The sequence below is a fragment of the Hemibagrus wyckioides genome, linkage group LG07 (assembly GCF_019097595.1).
Source record: "Hemibagrus wyckioides isolate EC202008001 linkage group LG07, SWU_Hwy_1.0, whole genome shotgun sequence".
Taxonomy (NCBI): Eukaryota; Metazoa; Chordata; class Actinopteri; order Siluriformes; family Bagridae; genus Hemibagrus; species Hemibagrus wyckioides.
Window position 1 is genome coordinate 11986802 of NC_080716.1, and position 26776 is coordinate 12013577.

The window sequence follows — 26776 nt, forward strand, 5'->3', positions numbered from 1 at the left end:
AAAAAAATTCATTAGAAGTTGAAGGCAGTTCAGTGGAGGGTGCAAAGCTATAAGCACACACAATGGAAAAATAGACATACTGAAAGTAGAAGCCACTTCAGGACCAGATGTTCTGGTTTCATTAGTCTGAAGTGCCAAATAAGTGTGTACATTCTTGCAGGGTTTGTTACACAAGTAAAAACCAAACTGAAATGGTGTGGACTGTTAATGAGACAGATGCGACTTACTACAGTTAAGAGGAGGTGTTGCTAAAGGTGTTGGAGGTGCAACACAATCAACTGTAACTATAATATTTGTATATGTACATGAATTTCAAGCTGTAATTAAATAAAAAAGCAAGTACATCAGGAGGCAACTATGTAACTAAGTAAGTACAACTAATAAGTGAGTTTATAAGTAGGTAAATAAGTACACAGCCATGAAAATTAGGTAGTAGTAAGGAAGTATACAAATATGCAAGCACACAAGTTAGTTTGTTCATTCTTTTATTCATTCGTCCATCTTCATTCATCTGTTTTAATTAAAATTTGTACTCTGCCACTATGACCCCATGAACACTGAATAACACTGGACAAAAATAAAACCCAGAGGCAGAAATGCCATCTCTGTCACCATGAACTGTGAATTCTAGCTCTGACAGTTCCTCTACCTCTGCTTCATCACTCAAGCATATACTTGTTCTCAACTAAAGCTGTGCATGAAACCCTGTTCCTACAATTTTCTTGAAATGAATTTAGTTTAACCCATATAGGTGGCTGTATTTGTTTGTGTGTTAAAGAAAACATGATGTGTTAATATGAATAATTTGGTCATATTTGGTTACATCTTTAGCTGGTATTTCTAGATATTGGCTAAAAAATAAACCAGCATCGTTTGCAGTTATTTGTTGATTAGTCTTCATTCATACGGACTGTGGAACCATATCTGGCATTAAGATTTGAAGATTGAATATCAGATTGTTTTATGGAGCCGTGTTTGGTGTGAGATGTATGAGCTGAACTCAAAAAAAAAGGTGATCTGATACTTCCGCTTTGTTTGAGTTGAGTAGACCATGTTCAGGGTGTGGTCAGCTGTGACCAGGAAAGTGGACTTCATATGAGTCACTAAGCAAACCAGGCACTTTATAAATGATTGGAGAAGATACAATAAGCTGGCAGACTTTCAGGTGACATTGATAGTATCATTACAGCTCAGTCAATAGTTAGAGACATTCTCGTTTTGTTATCAGTCCAAAAAAAAAAAAAAAACTTGCAAAAAGGTCATCATGTGCTGAGTTTTAGTTGGATTAAGCTGAGTACTGTGCATAACCTCCCCTTCTGCCACCCGGGAAAAACAACCTCAAACATCAATGAGTCACATTCAAACTAGAGCTGCTTGAATACAGTCACACTTGATCTGACCTGCTACTGTGGTGGTTTAGACAGTTTGAATCAGCTCTGGTTAGAAGTTTCCCTTTTGCAGTTACAACCACAATCGTGAGCCATCTTAGACAAATCATAACGATATTAACTTTTAAAGCACAAAACATCAGTCAGGCAGCTTCCTAAAAGCTCGATGAAACACGATATGCGGGTGTATACTTCTTACGTAGTTTAAATTCTCCTTTTCTAACCTTCAATGATAAATCTCCTGTAGTCTAGCTTCATCATATTTCATTCGTTATCTTTCAGGCTTTGGTCCTCTGCTCCAATGAACCGTCTAAACATCCGTGCAGCTGCTGTCATGCACAGCTGAAGATCATACAAACAGGTTTAAAAAAGGTGTTTCAAAGAAAAATGTAAGAATGAGTTGAAGAAGAAGGTGTTTTGCGCAGAATGCAGTAGCCCATCAATGGCCTAGTTTCTCTATTCAAAGTGTAGATTTCCATTTATGTAAACATCTCACACCAAATTTAAATTCATTATTTGCATACAGGACTGGGTTCTTATTTTAAAAGTAATAGGTCCGGTTCTTCAGTTTATTCAGCGACATTTCAAAAGTATGAAAGGAGTCAAAGAAAACCTGATACCAGCAGGAGGAATATTAGTAAAGCTTAGATTACATGAACCCACCCAAGAAAACATGGCTCGTGATTAAAAAAACTCATCTGGAAGAAGAGTCTAATTTGATGTTCCTGCCATGCCAAAACAAAAGAAAAAAGAAAAAAAACAGTAGAAAGTCATGAGGTATATTTGCATCAGAAGTCAAGTCCATCTCTGCCTGTCTTGCTCCTCGAACCTAATCCAAATGCAAAAAAGAAAGAGTAGTAGTGGAAAAAGGACTAAACAGGCTGACATAAGGCAAAAAGTATTGCTAATGTAGTCCGATATCTTTTGAGTAAAAGTAGTTATCTGGTGAAACAACTTTTTTGTCTACAACTGATAAAATTAATACAAAACATTTATTTAACAATTACAATAACAAACCATTTAAGCTATCCTAAAAATGAACACTGTCTTCTTTAATGGACAATATATAAAGAAAAGGCTAGCTGACTAGCTAACAGCCAAACATGTGTTTCAGTAACTTGCCCGGTTTGTTAACTAGCTAGCAAGCTCATGCTAATTCATACATGTGTCTAACAACAGTACTACATTACATATTATTCGGAGTTACATATAGGATGTAACAGCAGTCAATATGTTTAACACAACAAGCAACAGCTAATAGATATCAAAGTTAGACAAAACAGATCACAGTAAAACATCAAAAGATCCAGCTAGCTAGAGCTAGCTAGACTAGCTCACTTCAGCTAACTAATGGCTTACATGTATGTTTGTTTTGGATGTTGAGCTATCTCTACGAGTTTCCTCTCACAAAATGTTTATGTTGTTTCCATTTAAAACTGAAGATATCTGATAAATTGGGACAAAATGAAGGAAATTCATGTCTTCACTGTCTCAGACATTTTTGCTGCTCTCTAAACATTTTGCATCTGAAGTAAATCGAAAATTCACACATACTGTTATTTTTTGGTCATTGACTTGCACTTAAACTTAAAACAAAAAGAAAGTTGGCCCTGAAAATGAGTCACGTCTTCTAAAAACACCATTTTTACATATACTATAAATGCAACACGAAGCTAGACACAAGCTTTTTCATGAGCAAGTGGACCAGCACGGTTTATTCAAGCAACAACAACAACATCCAGCTGCCATCTGCTTTCCACTGGTAGCCACAGTCCTGTCACTTTAACCATGGACGTCTAACAAAAAAACAGATGCTAGGTCAATTATTTATGAAAACGTGTCTGCACGAAAATATGATGAACACAATTCTAGGATTCCCTACTTGAGAATATTTGCAGAAATATCTATACATCAATACACATCAAAAGAACAGCAATAAGATTTCAATTCTAGTGGAGTTCAATTCAAGACAGCATTGCTCACCCACCTAGACATAACACTGCTAACAGTTAGCAAAATAAAAATAAGAAACTTCTCCATCAGCCAAGACTAACTCAAACTAAAACATCTGCTCGTTTTCCACATCTGCACATTCTGGCCATGTCGATATGAATATGGTGCTATTTTCACTGTGAAGTGAAACTTGATCATGATCATCAGCACAACATTAAATAAAGTGTGACTGAAAGTGACAACGCTCATTTTCAGCACTGCACAGTTCTGTTTATCTCACAGATAACGAGTGGGTCCCAATCAGCTCCCTAGGTTGGGAATCAGTATATTGTTCATATGAGTTCAGGCACTGGTGAGGTTGCTTGCTCACTACACACTGGGACATTAATGCCTCAATTTCCAGGAACATTCTAATTTATTCATCAGTCTCTTCAAACACCCAAACATATCAAATATTTAAGTTTATATGTTATAGAAACTTAATAACACATGGTACACATGGCAGGAGTGTAGGCTAACTAGTGGATTTTAAAGTGTCACAAAACAAAAGTATACAGAATGTTACTTCACATTCACAAAATGTCATTTCCAGTAAGAGAACATGGTGAGCATGGATGATCCATGATTTAGTGGTGTATTGTAGGACTTTCTAACGGAGCAAAAGTTCCATTTTACTAGAAGGATTTTGTGATTGAAACAGCCCTTAAAATGGACAACTCCCTGATCAGCGCCCTGACTACTAAACTATAGAGCTGACCGGGACACACCGAGTATCATACACAGTGTTTCTGAATCAGCAGCTAAATGAAAAGAAAGAGAAGTGCGTTTAAAAAAATATAAATAAATAAAAAAGAAATAAATTCGATTCAAAATGAGTTGTGACTCACTGCAGTGAATCACAATGCAAGGTAAAGTGCCAGTGCATTAAACATAATGTCAGGAGACTGCCATCAGCTACGATCAGTGTACAAGCTTTATAACAACAGATGGCAAGTAAAAAGGCAATGTAATGTGTCCTCAGGTTTTGCTTGGGCGGTTTGGTCTTGCAAAAATCACCAGATCTGCCAGACGGGCTGGTTAGAGCGTTTCAGAAATTGCTGATCTCCTGGGATTTTCCCACAGAACAGCATTTAGACCAAATGGTCCGAAAAACCATAAGCATCCCCCGAGAAGCAGTTCTGCAGGCGGAAATGCCTTGTTGATGAGAGAGGTTAGAGAAGAATGGCCAGACTGGTTAAAGCTGACGGGAGGACCACAGTAATACAAATAACCACTCTTTACAACTGTGGCGAGCTGAAAAGCATCTCAGAACACAAAAATGCTGAACCGTGAGTTAATGGGCTACAACAGCAAAAACACCACATTGGGTTCTACTCATATCAGCCAAGAACAGCATCACTGAGCAAATCACAAATGATTCAATATAAACATAATTAATATGTTTTAGATTTTTCGCAGTGCTCTCCATGTTTTCTTGTTTTATTATAATGATATTATTGTTATTATTATTAAAGTGCTATTATGTACAGTAAGGTGTCTCACGTCTTCTGGTATGCCTGTGTTGCGGAAACTAATGATGCCGTCATCAGATTAAACACATGCATAGGTTACAAGTGCAGGTCCGAGTAAGAGTTGCATTAACCTTCACACATTCATGGGAATCACAGCACAGTTCCAGCGAAACCGAATTCACACCACCTCCTACAGGAAGTCTTGGGTTTAGTATCATGGCGTGCTTATTGGTCCACATGACAGGTTTCGCATTACCAATTTCTTCTGTGCTCTTATGGCCAGCGTAAAAGCCACCTAAATATACGCAGATTCTCAATAGTCAGATCTTTCATAATCATGCTAGTCTGAAATACCAAGGTATTTACCCTGGGCATTGATGAACTTGTTCTATTCCTTAATCTACACTCAAGTTGCACCGAACTCAACAATACCACTTAGTACAAATCAGTTACATAATAAGAAGACATGCATGTTCTTGTGAGGATCATCAATTAAAACAAAATCAAAACTTGCTATTAATAGTTACAATGCTGAGATTTCATTCTCACAGGTATAATTAAACAAATACCCATTGTACATAGACACGCCTCAGTACATGATTTTTCCCCCAGGGGTTAATGTGTGTGCATGCTTTGTACTCTGGCCTTTGGATATGCAGTGTTGGCATCGGCTCAGGTTATTTGGGGTGGAGACTACGATCAGATGGGTTCAACTGGAAGCCCTACTTCTTTCATTGTTATTTTGAAATTTGATTTAAGGCAGTGTCTGATATACGTATATCCATGGTTAACATTTTAACATGAACATAATTATTTGGCCAGACTTGAAGTTTAAGCTTATGAACAATGATAAACCTCTTTTTCTTTTCGACAAAGATACATGATGTAATAATCCTGTTACACGATGAAAATATGAAACACACTTTTCTTCATATGCAAATTTGGTTGTTATAATGATGAGTGCTGCCAAAGACAAAAAAAAATAGATCTTCTTCCATTGCTGTTCACCCAAACAATTCAAATATAACCCCTGCATGAAAATCTTATCCTTTCTAAAGAGAGCTTCTGACTTAAACTAATGCTTTATTAATAAATCTAGTGCAAATCAGAAACAGGAAGATCTGTCAGGTTTATTAAAACATGGCAAATGTATTAATAACCTAATTATGGGGCTTCCCCTGCATGCTGTGACAGTCAAACCTGTCAGTCTACAGGTTAAATAATTAAGCAGCCCAATGGGGTGTTGATTGTAGGTGTGCTAGATTCGACTATGATGTACAAGAGAAGTCCTAAACAAATGAGACCACTTTTCTTAAATGCAACCTCCAGCCTGAAAGACAGCAATAGTTTCACACTTGAAATATTTCTGAATTGGTGTTAGGGATTTTGTTGACTGGTGTTGTATTTTTTATATTCATGTGAAAAGTTTGCTGTTGTGTCCAACATTGATGTCATTGAGGAAGGGGACATTCACCATGACATTTAATAAGAGGGGGAAAAACCCAACAATATCAAACATAAGGAATAGCATAGGCTTCATTATGCATTTGCCATGTTCCAGCAATGTTCAACATCGTATCAGTGCTGTCTCCACAAACAGTAGACTTAAATTTCCCAAATGCAAAGCTAGACCTGGCTCGAGTAGTTAGCAATCTACGTATGAGACGACAAACACAATGGCACTGAGAGTGGTACTGATGTTAAAGTTGAAGCCTTAGCTGTTTGAGAGTATATAGATGAGGAGGTGACAAAGTTGAACAGACTAAAGGACTAAAAAGCTGATGCACTGGTCCTTTTATGTAGGGATGAAGCGAGGGTCAAATTGGTGCCATTATCAGCATAGTCAAATGAAATTCAGGGTCATGTAGGAAAATGTTAACCAAAGTGAACGAAAAATGGTGGACTTCACTGAAGTCATAGTGTACTAGCTATTTCAGACAAAATGCAGGCCTACTTCTACACTCCTTACATTGAAACATTTTGTGTGATATAAAGACGCGGGAAAGGATGACTTGCTAATCCGCTTCCATAATCAAGAGTGTCAACATTTTGTTTTGGTTGTTCTCATGTTTAGCATTGAATTTCTTTGTCTTGTCACAGTCTACAGTGGTGTGTAATGGCTCATATGAAACTAGACACTCAGGGCTTTAAGAATCTGTAGTATTTCTGTTCGTATGTAGCCTACTAGCTGGAAAACTTTCAAAAAAATATATAAATAATTAAATAGATAAATAAAATAAATAAATAAATGTTAATTTTTTCCACACAACTGTTTCTATCTCCAAAGTAAATGGTGATAACAAATCCATTTCTGCTCTAGATACCCTAAGTGCTTGTTCATAATTTAAATGCGTTACCTTTAACCGTCAAACCTTCAAAACGTCTCCCACTGAAAGCCATCAACTTCCTGACTAATTTTATATCAAACTTACGGCACTAAAATAAATCATTTGTTTATACCGATTGAAAATGTTCAATAAGTCGATTTCCATTCTGTCGGCAGACTGGATCAGAGTGCACCGGTAAAAAAGGGTTAAACCTCAGGTTCTTGTCTGTGTACTTCCTTGTCCAGCAATCTCTCACTGCTAATTTTCTGTGAGAGCTGCTCAGACAGGTGTAATTACTAAAGGAGATATTTGTTTTCTGTTTCTTGCTCGGGTCTCAGCTTTCAGGCTGATTCACCACTGTGTAATTGTTGTCTGATGGTCATCACCATCTTGTGAGCCAGAGACTGAGAGCCAGGTGTCCTAAAGGGTTTATAATTATGCTGCATTCTGTGTTTAAAAAACTTTGCATGCAAGATGTACCCAATTTGGCACCGTTTTACTCTTCATGCATATGCATTTAAGGCAGGATCACACACAAAAAAAATGTAGAGAACTCGTCAGAAAGTGTATATGATTACATATTCATATTGATGCAGTTTGGGAAATTAGGAGCAGCAGGTTTTAGGTGCAAAAATGTCTGCCTCGCAACATCATGTGCAAATTAGCTGTCTCAGTTTCAGAGTTCACTCCTGAGTACAAGATTTTGACATATAGTTGGCGTAATACCATACCAGGTGTAAAATAGCAGCATGATACTTTGCACAAACACGTCCATTCATTACATCACATCTAACAAAAAAAAACAACGCATTAAACCCTTTTTGCCCATGAGATTTGTTTCTAAAATGCACAACAAAAAGTAAGGTTTCAATAGACAAGTAAGAGATTGCAGTCTCCAAAAAGAGATCTACCTGAACACTTTTCACTGTAGTGACAAAGAAACGATACACATAGTACTATTTAAGGGTTCCACTAAAAGAAATGAGCCCTAAAGAACTTTCTAAAGAGTGTATATACACGTACAGGAATGAAGATTAATCTGATAATATTAACAGGTAAAAGCTGCATTACTTGGGCTGAAATAGAGAAAGCAATAAGGAAGCACTGCATTTTTGATTATCATGAAAAGTTTTAGTGTATAAAAAAGACAGTCATGCCTCTGACTGTCAGATCCTTTAAAAAAAAGAAAAGAAAAAAATTCAGAAGATGGCTGACAGAAAGTGCAAAGCACAAGCTGCTCTAATAGTTGAAACAGTGACTGAAGCAGCAGTGTCAGTGTGATGGGGCTTCATGTTCACAGCTGATGTTCTGGCATGTTCTGTACAAAAGTGACTAATGATCAGCAACCGCTACTAATTAGTATAGAAAGATCAGGCAGTGATTTACTAGGTCTGATGTTCTGCTATTAATTGACAGGCCTTCCAGGATATAACATGGAAACTCAGTATAATTTCTTCTTGAAATTAGAATTGATACCTTCACAAATGCTAGGTTTCTTTTATGTATCACAGAAATAAATCTCACTGATGCCCTAATGCAGGTCTGGGTGGAGATCCACCAGGATACCATCCGCCATCCCAGGAGGTTTCCCAGATGATTTCGAGAGTGCATATAGACACATGTGAGCCGTACACAGTACTGAACTGCATTATGAGTTGCCGTGAGGAAATTTTGATTAGCCTGTGTGATTTGGAATCCAGCTCTCAGTGGTTTTTGGTTTCCATTGGCCATTGTCACATCATTCACGAATTACACATTGTATATAAGTAATTAGTGATAATTTGTGATTTAAATATTCTATTAATTTCATTGAGCTGTGTGCATGCTAATGAACACAAAATACGCCAACACACGGGTGTCTGTTCGAAAGTTTACCATTCTGTGTTCAGTAATAATGAATGTCATGCCTTTATGTAAGCATTGTGGTGGCTTTTGTTTACATTGTGATCATTCTAAATGAAAGAGGAACAAATAACCATCCAGTTCTCGACAAGAACCATCTGTCGAATGTGCATCAATATTTAACTGAGAACGTGTAAAGCCTACAGTCAAACAGCCTACAGACCTGTTCATTCTGGTCATAAGGCATGTAATCATTCAGTTATAATGGTTATTAGTATTATTATTACTACTAAATCAAGTGATATTCTTCTTCCATGCGACTTCAATGCTACATTGACACATTTAAGGAAAAACTAAGATTGAGTGCAGGTTTCTGTCCAAGTCTTGTTTCCAAGATTACAAACATCTAACCACATGAGAAAATCTGAATTAAAGAAGAGAGCATTGTTTATTGTAAAGGACCTGGACCTGCAAAAATGGATACTCTGAAAGACAAAACGGTTCTAATTAAGCCAAGCTAAACTCTCCTCAGGGCCACTGGCCTACTTGTGGAAATTAGGATGTCAACTGAAGACTCAAGGGATCAATCCCCCTTTTCCAATCCAATTTTTTCTTGTGATCCGAATGCAAGATTAACTCTTTTTACCAGAGTCCAAAAAAAAATTGAATTTGTACCTGTTTTAGTTGTGTCCATGTTCTGCATTGAATTTCTTTGTCACGTTACACTCAACTATGGTTATTAATGGCTCATATGAAAGTAGACACTCAGGGATTTAAGAATTTGCAGTGTTTCATAAGTATTTCTGTTGTTATTTTTTTTTTTAGCCTAGCCTAATAACGGGAATAACTTCATAGAAAAAAACGTTTTTGTTTTTCAGTCAAATGTTTCTTCAAATAAATGGTGATATCAAACCCATTTCTGTTCTCTGAGTAACCCCAGTGGTTGTACATAAGTATTTATAATTTAAGGACACCGTTTTCAACTACTAAAACTCTGTGTAAGGTTATCCCAACATCTCACACTGAAACCCAACAGTGTGCTGACTAATTTTATATCGGACTTGCGGCAATCAAATAATTCATTTGTGTCTACTGACTGAAAATGTTCCATAAATGTCCCATGAGCCACTTTTCATTCACATTTTGAGTTCCTAATCTTTTCTGTGACATTTCTGACTGCAGCATTACACACACAGCTGGCCACATGGTTATGGATTACACATATTATCAGCTCGAGGGGTCAGATTTGCTGCTCTGTTACTAATCATCAAAGACTTACTATTGACTTGCTGTGGACTTTCTTCCTCATCTAACACAAAGCTGATAAATCATTTCAAATTGATTAGATAAACAACTGTATGATTATTACAGCACTTTCAGCACTTTTGCTTTAGTACCAAGTTAGTCTTTAAGAGTAAATACATGTGATAGTGTCATAACTAAGAACCTAATCATTCTTAATACAATCTGATGTAATGAAATATGCTCTCTGACCAAAACCTTATAAACCAACCGTTCAGAATTGTTTTAGTGTGGATTCAGTTTTAATTAAATATTTCATCCTGGTGTCAAAAAATAAAACCAAAAAAACTTTCAGCAAACTCATGACTAGGATTTAATAGAATCTGGTTGCTGTTAAACTCAAAATTCATTAAAAAGTCCTCATGAAAATCAGTTTTATTGTACAAATATTTATAAAAAAAAAAAAAATTTTTTTGTTTTTTTTTCCTTCCAGTTTTTTATTTTAAGTTCATCTCTCGTTTTAATTTTGCTCTCAAATTCTGCTAATCCTATTAGTCAGTTACCAAAGTTTGTGTTATGTTGTAGTACAGTAATCCCCCTATATATCGCGGTCCCGGTATCTAGCAGATTTTTATTTGGAACATAACTAATTTTCTTTGCGGATTTTCCCGGTATATCGTGGTATCCGCAAACCTCATAGTGAATTGTTTTTATGTTTAAATAAGGTAATTTATTAATGGAAATATAATTATTAATTACAAAATATAAACATTAATTAAAATAAAGTAAACTGTTAATAATATATCAAATACTGTACAGCTTATCGTTGATTAGTCTGACCAATCGGAATGCCCCATTCATTTAATCACGGTTGTGATTGGCCGCTGGCTATGCGTGCAGTTGGGGAATTCTCCATCATCCCAGTTCTTCTCGTGTCATTGTCCCGAGTGTTTCGTTTTGTTCTGTGTACGCTGTACTTTTACGTTTTTTCTGCAAGCCCCATTATGTCGCCTAAACACTCTGCACCTACTAAGGCTTCTGGCAAGGAACATACATACATACAGTACTCACTATAAATGTGATATTTCTATGAATTTACCCAAAATTCATCTTGCTATATGTTTTCTGTGTGTGTTTAAAGAGTGTGGGAGGGTAATTTACGGCTTAAACAATAAAAAAATCATTTGGGGGTGGCGTCCATGTATCGCAGATTTTCATTTATCGCGGGTGGTTTTGGAACGTAACTCCCGCTATAAACAGGGGATTACTGTACAAGCACTATCTTGCATCAACAATTCAGAACCTTCACCTTCTAGAAATCTATTTGTTTGGTTTTTGATTACGTTCCTGTTTTCCCACGTCGCTGTGTTGTTAGCCGTGTCCCATGTCTTGACCCACGCTATGACAACAATTACTGGATTTCCCTTAATGAAGATTTTGAATCCTACGTCCTGTTCAGGAGGTGGAAAACCTCATATATTTTGCGAGGCCGCTGGGCAAGTAAAAGCTGCAGTGTGTTGAGTATATGCTAGTAAGTGGGAGCTCTCAATGTAATAACATATGGTGAAGCTGATAATCAGACATCTGAATGATTTATGAATAATAACAATATTGAAGAATAACGCTTGGAGATATGTATTTTAACAGAAAATGACAGAGAACAGAAAACAGTTGGAAATCTGTAAATATTTACCAACCGCGTAGTGCATCACTGTTTGACTGAAAATTAATTTAATGTACATTTTCCTGACAAATAATTTACAAAGTGCTGACTTGACTGTTTCACTGAAAACTGATAAGCTGCTTGCACAAGAAACACTTCATCATTTTAAATGCAGAAACATGTAATGGACAATTACAAGACATTTAGTCTTAATGTCTAGTGAGACAGTCAGAGAGACAATTTGTAGCTCATTACAGAGTAGAGATGGCTCCTTGGGGAAAACACACTCTGGCCTTTTCCAGACACTTTGTTAAAAGTAAACAGTCTTCCAAGTCATTATGATGTGTAGCAGATGGCTACACTATTATTATGAGCTTTCCTATTATCTCCAGCTTATCTGTATGTGCATTTCAGGAAAACACAAGGAAAAAAAACAAACAAAAAAACAAAGCATGACTGTTAAACTGCAAATGGTCTATGATTTCTGTGAGCAGAGAAGAACAGAAGAGCAACACAGATATCATAAGACTGAAAATGACCAGCGTCTGTGCTCACATTCTGCTGAATTTGTGAATGAGAGAAATTTCTGGTTATATAATACACATCCATCCATCTCTCTCGCTGCCTCTATATCATCTGGCAGGCTGAGTGGATTTCTCCATGGTCTCGACGTCCATAAATAGAAAGGCAGAAACTAAAGAGAGACAAATGATGATAAGATTTATTTCAGGCCTTAAAATGAATCCATGAAAATCCAGCTTTAATATTTTAGTGGTCGCGTCTGAACATTTCATTTCAGATCACAAATTGTACCTTCCGAAATTCACAAAAAAACACTTAAAGAGGGAAGGAAGTGAAGAAACGTGAACGCAGGAATATGTTTGTTACGCTCTCGCTGTTTGAAGGATGTCTCGTCACATACGAGACTCCCACACAGACAGATGTGATCTGCCACTGAGAAAGGCAGGAGGAGGGAGAACGACGCAAACAAGGCGTGAAGGATTCCTTCAGAGAGAATTCGAGCAAAACCCCTGTATATATTCATCAGTGTCTTTCACTTCACTGCACTCTCTAGACATTAAAGAGCTATTTTTAGCGTGCCCATGCTGTGCTTAGCCATGGGGCACTGTGGTAGGTCTCAATGTCGCAGAACGCAAACACAATGCCGTATTAGCGTTGCACTGGAGCTGCTATTCAATTCTTGAGGAAATACAGGAATTCTTTGTTGTCAAATACTTCTCGATTCTCACTCAAGATTCTTCTAGAACATTATGTTTACTGAAAGAGCTACAGGACCATTGAATCCTACACAAACACTGAAGTGCACCTTCTTTCCCAAAAGCTGTAGCTGCCCCCAATACCTCTACCCATGAACTCACCTCATCCACAGTAAATGAAATTTTGTATATTTTTTAAATACTCTACTGATTTATTCTTAATTCTTAATTTAAATTCCTGTCAAAGTGTTATGTTTAATTGTCGCTTTTTGCTGTCGTATTGTATACAATTCAAGATTCAAGATGCTTTATTGTCATCTCAACCACATATAGCTGACGCAGTACATAGTGAAATGAAACAACGACACTAAAGTACCTTACCTATATTTATTCAACTCATATGTTACCGTTGCAGAGTGTAATAGCTATATATTCCAAGCAGATATTTGTGAATTAACTGGATTATACCCAAAATCCTATTTAGCAGCAGGTTTTAATCACAGAGTGTCAAGAGCTGTTCTGCATCTTTGCAAATTTATAAGGAAACCAACAACATTAACAGCTGGTTAAATAATTAGTCGCTATTTCTGCTCTTGTGCCAAGAGCAACCTGTAAACTACTTGTGGGGAAATTCGCTCTTAGTAAATGTGCTCTATGTGTAATGTGCCACAGATGAGTTTGGAGCCAGGCAGCATGTGTGCACATGACTCACTCACCCCATTCACACAGAGTCAGAGTTTGCTTAGTAATTGGAAATGCCAATAATGTTTGTTTTCGACAAATTAGTTCCCACGCACAATACAGTGGGCATTTGAGTCATTTTAAAATTCCCTCCCATGCTCTTAAACAAAATGGTTCTAAAACCTAACTTAAAATGGTTCTATCACTTCCTTCATATGTGGAACCTTTTTATGGAACCATTTTGAAGGGTTTACTGAAAAGAACTCAGTGGGGTAATATGAGTGTTCTTATAGAATCATTTATAAGTATAATATTATTATTATTATTATTATTATTATTATTATAAATATCATTATTGTTGAATCCTGACATGAATTAAGGACATAAGAAAGTAGGCATAAATTACAAATTTAGTTACAATATTACTAATATTACATTACTAAAATAGAAAACATCCATATGCAAAGTCCTGTAGAGGTAGAGGAGTGCAAATCTTACAAATTTAGACTAAAAAGATACAGCAAATTCAAACAGTTAAATTGATCTCAACAAAAAAATTTATGAAAAATTTGTATCTAGAATTGAATATATTAGGCAGCAAGTGAACATTTTGTCCTCAAAGTTGATGTGTTAGAAGCAGGAAAAATTTAAGTGAGTTTGACAAGGGCCAAATTGTGATGGCTAGACAACTAGATCAGAGTATCTCCAAAACTGCAGCTCTTGTGGGGTGTTCCCGGTCTGCAGTGGTCAGTATCTATCAAAAGTGGTCCAAGAAAGGAACAGTGGTGAACCTGGCGACAGGGTCATGGGCGGCCAAGGCTCATTGATGCATGTGGAGAGCAAAGGCTGATGAGCACAACAAGTTTAAGGTGTTGACTTGGCCTCCAAATTCCCCAGATCTCAATCCAATCAAGCATCTGTGGGATGTGCTGGACAAACAAGTCCAATCCATGCAGGCCCCACCTTGCCACTTACAGGACTTAAAGGATCTGCATCTTGGTGCTAGATACCACAGCACACCTTCAGGGATCTAGTGGCTCGTCAGGTCAGGGCTGTTTTGGCAGCAAAAAGGGGAACCAACACAATATTAAGCAGATGGTCATAATGTTATGGCTAATCGGTGTAGAACCACTTTAATATAAAAGGTTCATTGATCTACAAGGAAAGAGCTATTTTTGTGGGAAAATTTTCTACTGGCCAAATACCAAACCCTAGGGGTCTATAACAGAATCCCACACAACCTCTTGTTAGGAATGCAACAAGACATTCTGATGTTTCTCTCCTTTTATTATTGTGCACTTGCTGTGCTTGGTGTGTGTGTCCAAAATGTGGATTTTGGTCACAGAGAATAAGGAGGAACAAGACAGCATTCTGTTTTACTTAATGTGTGAAACTAAAGAACACACACGAAGCCGTTTCTTGATCTGAATTCTGCTGAGAAACAAAACATCACATGAGTACACCTGCCTATGGTGTAACAGTACCATTCATTCATTTATTCATTCATGCATGGGTCCAGCTGTGGTTTCCTGTCTAACGAGCTAAACATAGAGCTAATGAGAATGTTTATATAATGAGATGTGTGCTTATGGAAGGGAAACTCATAGAAAGTCAGCACGTACAGTATGGTGTTGCTTTTGACATAAGGAGATGAGGAATAAACTTTGAAGAAAAAAAGTATATCAAACATTGTTCTGCTAATTGTGGCCTATCAAGTGAAACTAAATAGATACTTAAAGTACAAGTCTACAGATATTCATGTGAGATTATCCTAACCTAACATCCAACACATGCATGCATAAAAGCTCGCATTTACATATGAATGCACAGAAACAAACAAATCAGGAGAGTTTGTGAATTTCTGTGCACTTTGTGTTCTAACCTGAAGTACTGAAATAAAATACACAAGACTGGCGGTTATTGAAAATGCTTAATCTCTCCATCCCCTTTGACGTATTCTCTGATGACTCACTTTAATGCTGAAGAAAAAAAAAGCCAGGCAGGAATTCAGAGGGACAGAGCCACTTATAAAAGCAAATTCACATCCTTACAGAAATGTACAAGTGTCTGCCTGTTCAATATCACATTAAATACCACACTGAGATGTAAGACTAGATGCAAACCCTTCTAAAAGATGTTTCTGCTAAAAACCCTCCAAAAATGTGAGCTGGTCCTGATCTGATCATGTAGTTATAGATTTCAATAATAATAAAGGGCTCTGTTTTCATGCAGGCATACAGCATCCTTTCAGAGCAACACAAACATGTCGGTATTTGGTTTGCTGTCAGTGAGAAATGGCACAGAAATGAACACACCTGAGAAGTACAGTGGGGGAAGGGGGGGAGAGGCAATACAGAATAGTGGAGGGACAGTACAGCACGGGGGGGGGGGCAGTACAGTACAGTGTGAGAGGGGGTTAGATACAGCACAGTGGGGGAGGGGTGCAATACAGCACAGTGGGGGAGGGGTGCAATACAGCACAGTGGGGGAGGGGTGCAATACAGCACAGTGGGAGGAGGGGTGCATTACAGCACAGTGGGAGGAGGGGTGCATTACAGCACAGTGGGGGAGGGGGTTAGATACAGCACAGTGGGGAGAGGGGTGCAGTACAGCACAGTGGGGGGAGGGGTGCAGTACAGCACAGTGGGGGGAGGGGTGCAGTACAGCACAGTGGGGGGAGGGGTGCATTACAGCACAGTGGGGGAGGGGGTTAGATACAGCACAGTGGGAGGAGGGGTGCATTACAGCACAGTGGGGGAGGGGTGCAATACAGCACAGTGGGAGGAGGGGTGCATTACAGCACAGTGGGGGGAGGGGTGCATTACAGCACAGTGGGGGGAGGGGGTTAGATACAGCACAGTGGGGAGAGGGGTGCAGTACAGCACAGTGGGGGGAGGGGTGCATTACAGCACAGTGGGGGAGGGGGTTAGATACAGCACAGTGGGAGGAGGGGTGCATTACAGCACAGTGGGGGGAGGGGTGCATTACAGCACAGTGGGGGGAGGGGGTTAGATACAGCACCGTGGGGGGAGGGGGTTAGATACAGCGCAATGGGGGGAGGGGTGCAGTACAGAACAGTGGGGAGAGGGGGAATACAGCACAGTGGGGGGAGGGGTGCAGTACAGAACAGTGGGGAGAGGGGGAATACAGCACAGTGGGGGGAGGGGTGCAGTACAGAACAGTGGGGAGAGGGGGAATACAGCACAGTGGGGGGAGGGGTGCAGTACAGAACAGTGGGGAGAGGGGGAATACAGCACAGTGGGGGGAGGGGTGCAGTACAGAACAGTGGGGAGAGGGGGAATACAGCACAGTGGGGGGAGGGGTGCAGTACAGAACAGTGGGGAGAGGGGGAATACAGCACAGTGGGGGGAGGGGTGCAGTACAGAACAGTGGGGAGAGGGGGAATACAGCACAGTGGGGTGGCAATACAGTGCAGTTGGGGAGGGGGTCAATACCGCACAGTGGGGGAAGTGGGGCAAGACAGCACAGTAGGGGGAAAGTACAGTGCATTTGGGGAAAGTACAGAGTGACAGAGCAACAGATGTGATATAGTGTAGTGGGGAGGCAGTACAGCAAATGAGGGGGCAGTACAGCAAAGGGAGGTGGCAGTACAGTGCAGTGATTTGCAGTAACACAAACGAGGCTGTTTCTTCTCTAATCCACCGTCTCACATCACGCTTCTACTGAGCTCAGACGTAATTACAGCCAGTCCAAATTCAGCTAGCCCCTGTCCCCTGTGATTCACTGCACATTTGGACATTAATTTCACTTGCTAAAACCGTTCACGTCAGTAGCATGTGCACTGTGACTCAATCCGACAACTCCCAGGATGCAGCCAAAAAGCTTTGGGACATGTCAGTGTGAATTCAGTGTTTGACAGAAACATATTATTTCTACCGATCAAAAAAAACCTCACTCGCCTCTCTACACATCTCATTTACCATGGCCACGGTGCAATTCCCTCAGTGTGTGTTACTCATACATGTTCCATCTATAGCCATCACTGGCTTTTGCCCATGTGCTTGTTAGTGTTTTCAGATCATACGCCTGATCTCAATACCTTTACCACTTTATTGACTAGGGCAAACTTTATATTATTTAGAATAGCAACAACTCTACAGTGTTTGTGATCTTAAAACAGAACACTCATTCTAAATGTATTAGACAAAAATGAAATCTGATGCACGCTTGTGTAATTTCTCACAAAACAATGGCACTAATATTGGTCCTTGGATTTTTTTTGAGCATTTTGAGTAGACTGAACAATATGTTGTTGTGTTACCTAAACCATTTTACCAATACACTGACAACGAGTAGAAAAAAAGGAATGATATTCTTGCTGCAAGTCTGATATAAAATTAGTCAGGACAATGTAGGCTTTGAGGGCGAGACGTTTTTTCCTCTGTTGGGAAAAACATACACAGAATATTAGGGGCTGAAGATAACGCATTCAGATTTGACAAGGTTTATGAAAAAGCACATAGGCCACCTTTTTAATCAAATTACTGCCCATAGCAACTACAAGCTCTTAAAGCCAAACTTGAAGTACCACCGTGAAGTGCGACATGACAAAGAAATTCAATGTTCAAAAAAAAGAAAAAATGTTTCTTGCCCCAAAACAGACACGTCTGGGTCGAACACTACAACATAAAACAAAAATAGTCAGACCAAGCAAGGTAATCTGAAAATCACTTTAAGTACTACTAATCAAATAAACAAGTCTATAAGCTTCTTCTGATGAGGGCAGAGCCAGAGGCTTCTCAAATGGTACATGAAACTCTCTGGTACATGAAACTATTGCAAGGCCACTAGATAACTAGTAACTCAAATCCTTTAATCAATTTCTAATCCACACACACTATAAGACATCAAATTGGTTAAAATTAGAAATGAAAGTCGCCTTGAGAATGTGAGTAAAATCTTAAAGATAAGCTTTGTTTCTAGTCACAAGCGGTCAAGACAATGGATTATTTAATTGAATTTTTGCAAACCGGTAAAACTGACTTATCCAAAACGTGTCATGACAACTTGTGTTAAAGGGAAGAAATACACCAACCAGGCATAACATTATGACCACCTGCCTAATATTGTGTTGGTCCCCCTTCTGTTGCCAAAACAGCCCTGACCCATCATGCACTGTGTATTCTGACACCTTTCTATCAGAACCAGTATTAACTTCTTCAGCAGTTTGAGCAACAGTAGCTCGTCTGTTGGATCAGATCACACGGCCCAGCCTTTGCTCTCCACGTGCATCAATGAGCCTTGGCCGCCCATGACCCTGTCGCCGGTTCACCACTGTTCCTTCCTTGGACCACTTTTGATAGATACTGACCACTGCAGACCGGGAACACCCCACAAGAGCTGCAGTTTTGGAGATGCTCTGATCCAGTGGTCTAGCCATCACAATTTGGTCCTTGTCAAACTCGCTCAAATCCTTACACTTGTCCATTTTTCCTGCTTCTAACACATCAACTTTGAGGACAAAATGTTCACTTGCTGCCTGATATATCCCACCCACTAACAGGTGCCATGATGAGGAGATAATCAGTGTTATCCACTTCACCTGTCAGTGATCATAATGTTATGCCTGTTCGGTGTAAATTCACATAACTTAGTGAGCCATTATAATATATGCAGTATATAAAATAATGAGGCCATTATAGTTTACAGTGCATGGCTTCCATATGATCATCCAGGAATCGAGCACTGTACTAGGAATTTCAAGCAGGTTGAATGAAATCACTTTTATCAATTAACCAGAATAAACGATCAGTTTTTTGTCCACTGCTATCATAAGTCCAGGCAACATAACCAAACATATGCATATAACCAAATAGATCCTGAGGCTAAAACCAAAGCCAACAGATTCAGGGAAGATTGCTGGTTTACAAACCTCAGGGGCATCAACGTGTCTTCTGAGGACCAGGGAACACCCGAGGGAAGGAAAGTGATTAATCCTTTTAAGTTATACAAAAAAAAAAAAAAAAACACCAAAAGTAGTCTAGGTTAGCGAGTCGGATTACCCTAAAGGCTGACAAAAATGATTGAAGCTGCTCTCAATTCCAGTCACCATTCTCAGGTGGTGACCCAAATTGAGCTCCCTGAAGGCAAGAGAATGTCTATGGATTTTAAAGTGCTTTATAACTATTAAAGAGTTTTAAGACACGAGGAGACGAGGAGACTTTATGCAGACTTTCATTCACGGCTTGGATTTTAGAACATCGGTTTCCCAATCAGATTAAGATTAACTAATAAAGTTTCTTCATATATATATATATATATATATATATATATATATATATATATATATATATATATATATATATATATATATATATATATATATATATATATACACACATACACACATATATATATATAAAATAGGATGAGGCTTAATCTTCTGCAATCAGATATATTAGAGAGAATAAGTCAAATGCTCTGCAAGAAAATAATAGTGACGCACAAACACTCTCTCAATCATTCTCTCTCTTATCTTTCTCCTTCTCCAACTTTTTCCTTTTCACTCTCTTCATCATTTCTCTCATCTTCCCTCTCTCAATCTTTCTCCCTTTGTCTTGCTCTTTTACTCACACAAACACACACACAACTCATAGCCCTTTTTTTTAGTTTTGTCTTTATCTTCCCTTGTTCATCTTATCATCTGTTCTCCGTTCATGTTTTATTCCTTGCCCATATAAACACTTCACTGATGCATTATTCAATTCTTCATGCCAATACAGCTCCTTTGAATTGAACTGAAATTGATAAAACACTACCTAAAAAAAGCTTCTTCTACAATTCCGATGTTCATTCGTTATGCCTTCAGGTCATTTTAAAACCCACACAAGCAATTTCACAATCCATCTTTCTTATCCCGCCCCTCACATGAAGATTAAGTCAAGCGCCTCCGTGTCATTTTATTTATTCAACACTACAACTGAATATAACATGGCACAATGATCGCTTGTGCTGGTTTGGTTTTGAGGCATTATATATATATATATATATATATATATATATATATATATATATATATATATATATATATATATATATATATATAAAACGATTATCACAAAGGCGAACACCTTCTTGTTTATTAAAGAAGTCACAAAATTAGGAACAGTTCAAAATAGTAGTTCAAAATAAAACCAAAACTACACTTGGTGAAAAATCCAACAGGCCTCAGGCAAAGAGCAGGGTCAAATCCAATACCTGTGATTGGTGGGTTAGCAAGAGACAGGCTTGGTAAACATCATGAATGTGAGAGAACTTAATGTATACTTCATCTATACTATAAAGTGCAAACTGAATAAACTACTAGCTCTGAAATAACCGTGTCTGGAATGATGTGAGTATCAAAATTCAAGCTTCAGCACGCAGATGGAGTTACATTTTGTTGCACTTATAATTCATTATTTTCTACATCACAGGTAACGATCACTAACTGTTCTGTCATTAATTCTCACACACAGGGTCTGAGAGTAAGGTCAAGATCCAGCTCTGTGGCTCAGTACTGAAGGCTCCCAGTAGAGACAGGTTGTGTACCTGAGCTTCATTTCTATTCAGAGCACAGAGCTGGGAAATGTGGGGAATCCCTCCACTGAGTCTCTCAGCTGACCTTCAACACATCAGAGACAGAGAGAGATTTATCTCCTTTTCAATCTCTCTGTCAATTACTCTCCATCTTCCTCTCTCCAGCTTCCTCTCAATTACTCTTCATCTCCTTCTCTCCGTTATTGTCAATTATTCTCCATCACCATCTTTCCATATCCCTCTCAATTACTCTTTATCTCCCTCTCTCCATCTTCCTCTCAATTATTCTCCATCTCCCACTCAATTATTCTCCATCTCCCTCTCTCCATCTCCCATTCAATCATTCTCCATCTTCCTCTCTCCATCTCCCTTTCAATTATTCTCCATCTCCCTCTCTCCATCTCCCATTCAATCATTCTCCATCTTCCTCTCTCCATCTCCCTTTCAATTATTCTCCATCTCCCTCTCTCCATCTCCCATTCAATCATTCTCCATCTCCCTCTCTCCATCTCCCATTCAATCATTCTCCATCTTCCTCTCTCCATCTCCCTTTCAATTATTCTCCATCTTCCTCTCTCCATCTCCCTTTCAATTATTCTCCATCTTCCTCTCTCACTCACTCCATCTTCCTCTCTCTCAAATATTCTCCATCTCCCTCTCACTCTCCATCCCTTTCACACTTACTCTCCGTCTCTACATATTCCATCATCCTCTCTCCATCTTCCTCTCTATTCCATCCCACTCCTCAGGTCCCACTCTCTTTCTCCCTCTCTAGCCCATCTCCATATCTCTCAATATCTCTCCATATTCCATCATCCTCTCTCCATCTCTCTCTTCTCCATTGCCTTCTCTCCTTCTTTCTCTCTCTCTCTCTCTCTCACACACACACACACACAACTCCACCTGCTACACACCACTCACTCTACCCTTTTCTCTTTCTTTCTTTCTTTCTTTCTTTCTTTCTTTCTTTCTGCTATGCCATCTTCTATGGCTATATTCATGGTGAGAGCCACCATGCAAAAAAATTTTTCATGCAAAAAAAAAAAGACAAGCAGATGAGCCACCTTCCTCTTGCACACAGGACCTCAGTTTCTCAGCAGCTTATTAAGGATTCACTATGAGTCAACAAAGAGACATCACTCACACACACACACACACACACACACACTCATGCTCAGTAAACAGCTGCCAGTGAAAGCCCTCAGTTCAGTGCCCAGCCTCATCATAACATTGGCAAACTGAGTCACTGTGTGCTGGAGAGGTGAGGAAGCTGGCCAGACAGCTCATGGTGTGGGTGATCGAGTGTGGGCCAAGACTTGGTGAGCAAAACAGACCATTTTTAAAACAGATCATTCTTTGCATACACACTCTGTAAGCAGTCTGAGGTGTGATTCATGTTACTACAGTGTTTCTTGCTTATAATAAAAAATAAATAAAAACAAATAAAAAAAATTAATTGAATTGAATAATACAATCCTCCCCTATCAGGCTAAGTTAATGACATTAAAAGAATATTATCTAAAATATTACATTACACCTAGTTTCAGCTTGATTTCTGGTATATATTCCTAGTATAAAACAGAACTGCATTAAAAGCCATTATATATATGTAGCTATAACATCATGTTACCATGGTTACACAGCACATTACTTTAGACTGGACATTCACCAGTTTGTACTCACACCTTCCAGCCAATCAGAATCGAGTATTCAGACAGGCCAGGATCCAAGTCAGGAATTAAACAAAACAGAGTCAACTAAAGGAAAATGATCCTCAGTTATCTGATCCAAATGCTTCATCATGACAGATTTATATTCTGATAAGAAGTTAAGGAATGTAAAGCCCCTCAAGGGATCTGTATTTGATTGCTAGACAATTGTCATTCAGTCCGGCTCTTTAATAGTGAATGAACAATATTTACACTGGGTCTTATCCTGCCTTCATGTGCTATCAGAAATTTCCTATTTCCCACTTCAGAAGTGGTAATGACAAGTTCAAGCACTAGGACCCATGGACGGCAGGTTCATTGCTGCTTGTTACTTGGGGAAATGTTTTTATTTTGTAACCCACATGTAATTCTGCTTTCGTGTGCTATCGAAATAATCCTGCTTCCCACCTCTGAAGTGGTAATTATGAGTATGTCATGCTTGCATGCTTTGTTGTTGGAAAGAACATAAAACATGGACGATGCCATGTTTATTTACACATATTTCCTGACAAGCATTAACAATTATCTGCATTTCATATTTTGAGAAACTGTAATCTCCTGCCATTTTCCCAGTTTCCTGGTCGTAAATATGACTTCAGGGTTCACTCGTGCAACTTCTTAGTGGAAAACTCATATTTACGGTCATTCAGATAGCACTAAAAGGCAACATTTGCACATACTTCATTCTGTCACATTTTTTTCCTAAACCTGTGCTTCATCAATCTCCAGAAAACAAAAGCTTTAAACGATCAGACTTCAGAGCTCACCCCTGGCAGACAGCTTCTTGGTGTTGATAATTTTGGCAGCGTACTCCTGTCCAGTGGAGTTTTTCATGCATCGTCTCACCACTGAGAAGGCTCCTCTGTAATGTATAAGACAGAAGACAACTGTTTTAAAAACCACTGATACTCGTACTTACAACCAAGCTATAAAAGACTTTTAACAATAGCTGTTACACTATATTTGCAGCTGTAACTGGATGTTACTGTGGTTATGATTGTGTATCATAGCAAGTTAATTGCTTTAGAATGGTGATAAAACCAACTGGAGCTACATGTGCAGTTTGTATGTACATCTTCCAGCCAATCAGAATGGAGTATTCAGACAAACCATGATCCAAGTCAGGAATTAAGCACGACCGGATATGCCTTTATAGGAAAATAATCCTCAATGTGGTGGGATTTGATGCAGCTTGACTGAAGTATAGATAACATTAACCAGCACAAAGCTGATTATCTTGCAGTAACACCACATCACACAGTATTATATTTGCCAATTTTCCAATGATTACAATTTCTTTCTTTATTCGAGGAAGACATGTACTTTTTATCTGTTTACAAACCTTCCAAAAATGCTAAATCATTTGAGGTAAATATAAATATGATGTGGAATTCGACTACAGTTGGAGTCAGTTTGAAGTTTTACAGTTGGAGGGCTTTATTTTAGATTACTGATCTCAAAATATTCTCCATTTGTCTTGGTTAGAAAGCAAGGAAGCTCGTGTGATTCTGGAGCATGTTGAGACCGGAGGTTTTGTGGGGTGAGGTTGGGTTGAGGGTTTATTGACTTTTGACCTATTTTTGAGTGTTCTCACACTAATGTGCTGCAAACTCTGGTGCTCCTACGCCAAATGTGTAAAGGTTAGCAGATCTAGTAATATATTATAATATAATAAAATAGAAGTAAACATGGACATCATGGCACCCTACTATTGGGTGGAGATGATTTAATCAATATTATGTTGCACAAACCTAAAGAGATTAAAAGGAGCACCTCAACATAAATCTCGGATTTGCCTTATAGCTGGCATTATTGTCCGAGCTGTGCTGTTACAGAAAACTAATCACCCATCAGATTTGAGGATTCAACAGGGCTCTGGAATTCAAAAAAACACTGTTATTATTAACAAGGGCGCTGCAATTTTATTTATATACATTATATATATATATATATATATATATATATATATATATATATATATATATATATATATATATATATATATATATATATATGTATATATATATATATATATATATATATGTATGTATGTATGTTTCAGTTGAGAACAAAGGTGTGTGTGTGTGTAACCACATGGCAGTAATTTGAGATCATAAAAGTAATGCCCCCTCATTTTGTCATAAACTGTGACATTAAAAAGCATAACTAAACAATAAGTTAAAGTATTTACAGTGACATAAAACTGACTCCAGCCTTATTCCTATACACAGGTTCTTAATCATAGTTATACACCGATCAGGCATAACATTATGAGTAGTGACAGGTGAAGTGAATAACACTGATGATCTCCTCATCATGGCACCTGTTAGTGGGTGGGATATATTAGGCAGCAAGTGAACATTTTAGTGTAAGGATTTGAGCGAGTTTGACAAGGGCTATATTGTGATGGCTAGACGACTGGATCAGAGCATCTCCAAAACTGCAGCTCTTGTGGGGTGTTCCCGGTCTGCAGTGGTCAGTATCTATCAAAAGTGTTCCAAGGAAGGAACAGTGGTGAACCGGAGACAGGGTCATGGCCGGCCAAGGCTCATTGATGCACATAGGGAGTGAAGGCTGGCCCATGTGATCCGATCGAACAGATGAGCTACTGTTGCTCAGACTGCTGAAGAAGTTAAAGTTGATTCTGATAGAAAGGTGTCAGAATACACAGTGCATGATGGGTCAGGGCTGATTTGGCAGCAAAACACAATATTAGGCAGGTGGTCATGATGTTATGCCTGATCAGTGCAGAATAGACTGAATATTCATAACTGAATATTTGTTCTGACGCATTTTAATGAGAGTAAGTCTATGTTTAAAATAAAGGTTCCAAATATCCTGACTTTCTGAATCTTCTCCTCTTCTTGAATCTACTCCTTAACTCCTTTGAACCTCACATTAGATTTTCCGCCAAATCTGCCTTTTTAAACCTTTTAAACCCTTTCATCACATTCAACTTTTCTCAAATGTTCCAAAAGGTTAGCATTAGTGGGAAATCCACATCTAGGGCTTAATGCATAGGTAAATAGTCTAGCAGAAGAGGTCAATTCTCTCATCTCATAATGGAAAATAGAGACTTGCAACAAAAAGCAATTTTCTGTCTAATGCACAGATAGATAGACTTTAATAAGATAGATATAAGTATAATAAGCTTTTATGCACAAACCGGAGCCATTAGTGGGATCTAAAGACATTCAAGGCTTCAAGGTAATCATTTAAAGAGCATTTAATAACCGCAATGGTTTGTACTTTTGTAAAGATCAGTGTGAAACACTTCTAATGTAGAGTTATGGCATGTTCAGCGCAGCACTGCTAGACTAACACGACAATTTCCCTCGGGATCAATAAAGTGTCAGATTGAACTGAGCAGTTCAGTTCACTTATTCTTGTAATGCAAATTGGACTTTTGTCCCTGTCCACATCCCTCTTTACTGTCTTATTTATACCCCCTCAGTGGTCTGTTTTTTTTCACAGTAAGGTTTAACGTTACCTAAGCATAGATTTATTTCAAAGCTCTAAAGATGCAATAATATACTGAGACCAATACAGGCCTGAAACCCTGTTATCAGATCAGAGCTGCCATATTTTGTGTGCTGAACACAAGTTATATTGACTGCCAGACTTCTATGCAAACTGGATACAACTTATCTTAGAGCATATCACCATAAACCCACCGAGACGGTCAGGGTCAGATCAATATCAGC

General features: G+C 38.4%; 1 protein-coding gene across 10 annotated transcripts in view; it reads right to left on the minus strand.

The window, feature by feature from the left end:
• The window catches only part of camk2d1 (calcium/calmodulin-dependent protein kinase (CaM kinase) II delta 1), an 80600-nt gene that overhangs the window by 52294 nt on the left and 1530 nt on the right, over nucleotides 1–26776 (minus strand). For all 10 annotated transcript variants that reach the window (XM_058394517.1, XM_058394524.1, XM_058394525.1 and 7 more), the window contains exon 2: nucleotides 23840–23934. In XM_058394517.1, the coding sequence (XP_058250500.1) occupies nucleotides 23840–23934 (95 nt within the window). The remainder of the gene's footprint in view (nucleotides 1–23839; nucleotides 23935–26776) is intronic.